Source organism: Plasmodium inui (assembly GCF_000524495.1).
Source record: "Plasmodium inui San Antonio 1 unplaced genomic scaffold supercont1.126, whole genome shotgun sequence".
In the NCBI taxonomy this organism is placed as follows: domain Eukaryota; phylum Apicomplexa; class Aconoidasida; order Haemosporida; family Plasmodiidae; genus Plasmodium; species Plasmodium inui.
The window spans coordinates 1-6,373 of NW_008481960.1; the positions used below are offsets into that span (position 1 = coordinate 1).

General features: G+C 42.6%; 3 protein-coding genes across 3 annotated transcripts; all 3 read right to left on the reverse strand.

Annotated features, from left to right (window-relative positions):
* Positions 1 to 1,428: 1,428 nt before the first annotated feature.
* Positions 1,429 to 1,680, reverse strand: C922_05660 (hypothetical protein; the record flags this gene model as incomplete). The annotated part of the gene is made up of 1 exon (XM_008821231.1): positions 1,429 to 1,680. One exon carries the CDS (start codon positions 1,678 to 1,680, stop codon positions 1,429 to 1,431), a length of 252 nt encoding a protein of 83 aa, XP_008819453.1.
* A 91-nt stretch (positions 1,681 to 1,771) lies between these two features.
* On the reverse strand, positions 1,772 to 1,990 carry C922_05661 (hypothetical protein; the record flags this gene model as incomplete). The annotated part of the gene is made up of 1 exon (XM_008821232.1): positions 1,772 to 1,990. One exon carries the CDS (start codon positions 1,988 to 1,990, stop codon positions 1,772 to 1,774), a length of 219 nt encoding a protein of 72 aa, XP_008819454.1.
* Positions 1,991 to 4,733: 2,743 nt separating this feature from the next.
* C922_05662 (hypothetical protein) lies at positions 4,734 to 5,663 on the reverse strand (the record flags this gene model as incomplete). Its single annotated transcript, XM_008821233.1, has 2 exons — positions 4,734 to 4,917; positions 5,470 to 5,663. The coding sequence occupies 2 exons, from the start codon at positions 5,661 to 5,663 to the stop codon at positions 4,734 to 4,736; spliced, it is 378 nt and encodes a 125-aa protein (XP_008819455.1).
* Between the last annotated feature and the right edge of the window lie 710 nt (positions 5,664 to 6,373).

A 6,373-nucleotide genomic window follows, 5' to 3' on the forward strand; every position in this document is an offset into this window, starting at 1 on the left:
CCTTCGGGGACATTCTTTCCCCTTTTCAGGGTCCCCTCGGTTGTTTATGATTGCTCTCAGTCACTGTGCACGTGAGGTTCATTGGGGGGAGTTTCCGTATGGAGCAGGGACTGCATTTTTCTTTTGTCTTGGGTCATAAGAGGCCCGGCTAATCTTCATCTGGGAAAATTTTCTGATTACTCTTCCGCGTCGCCTACGCTCTTGTCCACTTGTCTTAGATTTTCTCAGGACCGGCTGTGGTTGCTGAGTCGCTGTTTGAGGTATTTGTTGTGCACTCGTGTTTGGGCTTCCCAGACGTATTTGGACGTGTGGAAGCTTCTGCTTGACTGTACCTCTGGATTTGAGGGTCCCCACTCTTGGCTTTTATTATCTCATTCCCTTCCTGCTTCCATTCCTTGGCTCGTTCTTCGGGCTGCTATTTCGTTGGTCATCCTTCTCCTAAGGTCCCCGTTCTTTCTTCTCTCTTCTTTGAATTCTCCGATTCCTTGGGTCCATCCTTCCTGACCTAACTCCTGTTCGGCTCCTGGAGGGGTCACTGTTTAGGAGTTGCCTTTAGCGTACGTAATCAAATATCCCTCTTGCCTGTGTTAGATGACTTAACCTCTCACCCCCCGGCGCTTGGGTTTGTTCTGATTCTTCAATACCGCCTCAGTTTTTTAGTTGTGCCCCTCACGGATCTTGATGAGACGCTTTCTCACTTCTTCTTCCATTTTCCCTCCCTGGTGTTGCTTCATTCTGCCGTTTTCGGTTGTAGCTTGCTGATTCTTATGCTCCTGCTCCTTTTTTGGATCTTCTGTTGTACTTCTCCTCTGAGACCTTTGGGTCCGTTGTGTCTATGCGACCTGTGGGTTACGGGACGGGCCTTGGGGTTGATCGGTTTCGGGAATTTTAGTCCTTGATAGCTGGGTGGCTGTTAGTTTCCCCCCTCCCACCGGCTCAGATCTGTCCTTGGCTGATTCTGATCCCTTCTGTCACGTTGCGGTTCATCCTTGTGTGTGCGCCGGCTTGGCGTGTTTCTGCTTCCTTTTGTTGCTGCTCAACGGGGTTCCGAGTTGGGGGGGTCCGGGAAATTTGGTCTGATGATTGGGCTGCGTTGACTCTCCACCTTCTCAGTCTTGTGGGCTCCTACGAATTGTCGGGGTATGAGTTGGCCTCCTTAAGTCCCTCTTCACTTTTCCCTGACGGAGAGGTGATGGGATAATCTTGCAGTTTCTCCGCGGGGATATATCCGGCTTTGGGTTGGTTGGTTGGGGGTGTGAGGTTTCGGGATTTGATACGAGGAGTTGTATTCCTTGGTTGTTTTTTTACTGTCTCGTTTCAGTATATATCTGACAGGATTTGGCCGCTTCTGGTGGTTGCTTTGGGGTTTGGATACTTGCAGCCACGTTAATATCCTGCCTCCTTGAGGTTGTGTTACTGGGGTGGTTCCTATTTTATTTGTCGTCTGACTAGAGCTTCTTTCAGTAGATATATCTTTCTTGTGTTACTTCCCTTCTTCTTTTGTGGGGTTTTGGTTGACTTCTTCCGATTTGCTTTTCTCATCGTGGATGTGGTGTTGGTTGTGTTCTTTTTTTCCTCTGATTTTTCTTTGTCGGTGGGGTCCTGTCCGGTTTCCTGTTTTTCTTGTCTGAATTCTGCCACTTGGTCTAGTCCTGGTTTAGTTATTGATCGGCTGGCCATTCTTTTTTTAGATGTTGAATCACTGGGACTTGTTCAGATTGTTGGGTTTTTTTGTTGGGGGAAGCCAGTCATCCTTTCTTGGATCTGAGTTTTAGAGGCGTCGCTGTTCTAATCTCTGAGGACTCAGCTCCTGTCTCTTCCAAGCTTCCGCTTCCAGTTCATAGGATAGGAGGAATTTTATCCCATTTTTTTGGATTTTGGGATTTTTGGTTCCCTCATTACTTAAATTTTTCAGATTCATTGGGTTTGGGGTTGTGGGGAGGTTTATACTTGTTTTTTGACTAAAGTAGGGACTCAATTGTGTTCCCATCCTATATTCTTTAATTCTTCGGTTGAGTAGTCCTTGGGTAAGTTGGAGGTCTTGTCTGTTTTTCTGGGGCGAGTTGACCTCCCTTTTGGGACTTCTGGGGGGTCTCCTATAACTGATTCAGGAAAAACTTCCCTGTAGGAAATTCTTGGGAATTTTTTGGATTCGGGAGATTTTATTGGTTGTATACTGCTATTTATGACTTCTGGAAATTAGCTGAGTACTTGTTTCTTGTGTACTGACTCAGGTTGTTGTTATGGGCGGCAGTGGGTTGTGGGTAGGGTGTTGTTTCTGCATTCTTATTCCTCTGGTGAGTTTAGCTCCTGAGGTTGCGGAGTAGTCTGCTCTTCGAATTCCTTCATTTGATTGAGCCTTGGGTTCATTCAGTGATGTGAATTAGGTGGGTCTTTTGTTCCTTCTCTTTTCTTTGTCTACTCCTGCTTTGATTTTTTATTGGCAGGGGGTTAAATGTTGGAGGTAGCTGCGGTTTCGGATTTTTTGTTTAGTTGGTTTTTTGGTTATCGTGTAGGTAGTGGTTTTTTTGTACCTGCTTGTTCCTTTGGGTGAGGGGTTCTTCGGGTCATATTTGTGCCTTCGGCCTTCATTTTTGTGAGGTTTTGCCTCAGGTAGGTTTCTCTCAAGCTTTTCTTCTCTGAGGATTTCAACTGTTTTTGGGGTTTTCTTTACGAGCTCCGTATTGGGAGGCTTGGGGCGTAGGCACCTTCTCTGTTTATTTAAATTTCATGATATCCCTACTGGGGTTCGTGGAGCCTGGGGTTCTTTTTGGTGGAGGTGACCAGTTGGGGGTGTTAGTTCAAATCCCTATAGCTGAGGCGAGGTTAGAGACTGACTTGTTCCTTACCTTTATGAGAGAGAATTGGTTTGCTTTTCTTTTGATTTTGAGAGAAGGTGCTAACTTTTTTTGGTTGCTCGTTAGGGGCCGTGTTGTTGTTGGTTTATTTGATACTTTTGGAGAATCTATGGGGCTCGTGGAATTAGGGCTATATTTGGGGCTTTGGCTAGTATGGAGTTTTATTTGATGAGGGTTTCTTGCTCTTGAGAAGTTGCTTCTCGTTGGTTGTATGTGAGTCCCTTTTTTTTTCTTTAGGTGTCCTCTTGTATGAGGAGACATATTCGTCCTATTTTGGTACTAGGAGTTTTGGTGGATAAGTTCATGTTTATTTTGCGGTCATTGAAGGAAAGGAGTTACGGTGTTTGGCTTCTATTCGGTGGCCACCATCTGCGATGGAGTTGTTGGGGAGTTGGATATGCGATTTGTCATTTTGTTTTGTCTGAGGGGTTTTCGATTCAGGTTGGCTATTTTGTTGTAGTTAATTATGTTGCTATTCGGAGGGAACTTTCTCTTAGGGTGGCCGTAGGTTCCTATCACTTTTTGTTTGTCGTGAATTAGTTCCTTGTTTTATTGGGTTGCTCCTATTTGTTTTTCTCCTTGGCTGTTTCGATCCAGGAGGTTGGGGGTACTGAAAGCTAGTTGGGTCCGTTGTTTAATAAAGGGCGATCTTCTGGTTCTGATATTGCGGGTTCAATTATATCTCGATTACTCCAACGTAGGTTTCTGTTTGTTGTTCATTGTTCGTTATCTGTATCAGGTTTAGGCTCTGTTGTTTTCGTGTTTGGAAGAGAATAGGTTGCTATTCTTGGTTTGAGATTATATTTGGTGGGTGGGAGGGGTTTTAGGTGTAGAGAAGATTCATTTGTCTTTTTAGGTGAGTTGATATTTGGAGTAAGATTGAGTTGATGCAGTTATTTCAGATGGTGATACTAATTCTTCTGGAGATGTTTTATTTCTATATGTTGTGGGATGGAAGGCGGGCATTCTACTTCCATATGGGGATCAGACTTCTACTATGATTCATATGAATTTAAAGTTATGAAATAGGTGATGGGGGAATTTGTTTTGGGTTATTTGGGCAGTTCCATTAATTGGTGGGATTGATAAAGATTTCTTGAGGGGATTTTTAGAAATTTATACGTGATAATTTCACTAGATTAGGAATGCGTTATTTAGGGGTAGACTTGGGTGTTGGATAGGGTTTGTCCTTTCGGTTTTCTTTTGATCTTTTTTTTTTGGTTACGATTTTGGCTGACTTTAATTTTATAGGTGGGAGCTGTTTGGGTGCGGGATATGTCCGGGTTTTATGATGGGAGCGCTAGGTTCTGAGGATGTAATTTTTTTTGGGCAAGTTTTTCTTTTGTCACTCTTTCTTATGATCTGGGGTTATTTATGTGGCGTTGAAACGTTTGGAGATGTCTTGTTAAGATTGCCAGGATAGTTGATGCCTCTTCTTCGTGCTGTTTCTGATTTGATTTCGGCTTGCTTTTGTAGTAGATAAGGTAAAGTGGTTGGCGGGATGTTTGGGGTGTGGATTCATTAGTTGTCGGGATACCATTTTAGCTAGATTATTGACTTGTCATCATAGTGAAGTAGTTGGGTTCTTCTGCTGTCACCTGTTGGGGGTTTTTCTAAATTGTTTCTTGGTGGGAAAGTTTGTTTGTGGATTCTTTATTTTCCTTGATTTGGGATTTTGTTTAATATTTAGTGTTTGTTGTTTATTATAGATTGTTGTTAAAGGTGGCACTGCGTTTTTGGCTTATTGTTTCTCTTTTCTGATTATTGGTGATATTTTTGGAAATTTTTTGTTTATTATTTTTGCTCGTTCGTTTCTTCTGTCCTTAGGATTTATCCTGTTTTTACTTTTTTGTTGTTCGTTGTTGGCATTGGCTACTATAATCCGTATATATTGTATGCCTGTATTGGCATTAAAGTAGGATAAAGATTTTTCTTCATCAAGCTCATACACCTCCATGGACTATTGCTTGTTTCCTTTTGGCTGGATTGATTTCCTTGGGGTTTTACGGAGAGGAGTTTGGTTTGGTTTGAGGTTTTGGGGGGAGTTCGCTTTTTCAACCTTACTGTTTGGTAAGAAAAGGGTCATTACATATTTTAGTGGTTAGTTGTTCTCTTTAATTCCTCTGCTTCTGAGGGGACTCCTGCCTCTTTTTCTTGATTGGTTGTTGTCTTTTGTTATATCTGCTCTTTTGGTTCTTGCAGGATTTTTTTGAGGTACTTCCTACTTCTCCTGATAATTTTATCTGCCTTTCTGTTGCTAGGTTTGGGGACTGTTACTTGTTCTCAGGAGAATTTCTGGTTCTTGATTGGCTTCTATGCTTGATTTTAATGTTATGGATTGGGCCTACGATTTCGGTTCTATAAGTTCCTATACTTCTGGCTTCGGAGGATAAGGTACTTCAACCGATCCTTTCATTTATGCGCTTTATGGCAACTTGAATATTGCTTAGATTTACCCCCCTACAGTGACTCCTTAGTGGCTTTCGCCTGTGCTGATTGCTCTGATTGGATTTTTCGGTTGATTTTTCTGTTGCTGTTAGTTGACGGGGGGATTATCATGTTATGCTTGGCACATGTAGGCCCGCCTCTTGGGGATGACTTGGTGATTTACCTTGGGTGATTCACTTTGGAGATTATAAGTACCTGATACTTTTCTAGGGGGCCAGTATCTGTCTGTGCTTCTGTTGTGATCTTCCCCGTTGGGGGGTTTTTTAGCGGGGTTAGACGGTTATTTGGGTGGTCCTGTAACCTATGGAGAGTTGTAATCGCCTTGTTCTGTTTTCCGCTGGTCATTGATTTACCCATTCGGGTGTTTCGTGTTGCCTTGTGTGGAGATTGGCTGCGCTGAAATTTTCAGAGGTTCTTACTGAAGTAGGTTTTGGTTGGTTGATTTTTCCTTTCCTGTCAGGTGTAATTCGGTCAATTTCGTTGGCTGTGGTGGTTGTTGTCCTCCATTATTCCCCTCGCACTTGGGGGCAGTCCAGTAGGGACTGCTTCGCCATGCCTTCCCCCTCCTGATGTCTCGTTGTGGGTATCTAGGGGGGTTTTTATGTTGTTGTTCTGACTTTCTTCTGTTTGTTTAGGGTTTCTTTCTGGAGAATATTGGGATTTCTTGGTGGGCCTCAGTTAAGTACTTCATCCATCTGTATTCCTCCTGTTGCTTCTTGTATATGTGGTCCTCTTGTAATTTACTATTTGTTCTTTTCTTGTTTCTGGTACTACTAATAAAGGGACGGTAGTGTTTATAATTATTAATGTACTCTTAACCCGATGTTATTTCCCCTTTCTTTATGAGCGTTAATTGGCGCCGGAGATTGACTGACGTAGATATTCTTTTACATAAAGGTCAAATTCGGCTAATAAGATTTGACTTAGAATTTAATGTTTGACCATTTGGTATTACATATTTGTAAGATTCTTACATTTGTCCAATTGGCCATGAGAGTTGGTGAGTCGGGTTAGATTTTTACAGATTTTTAATTCTTGGAGAGTCTCATACTTGACACGTGTAATAT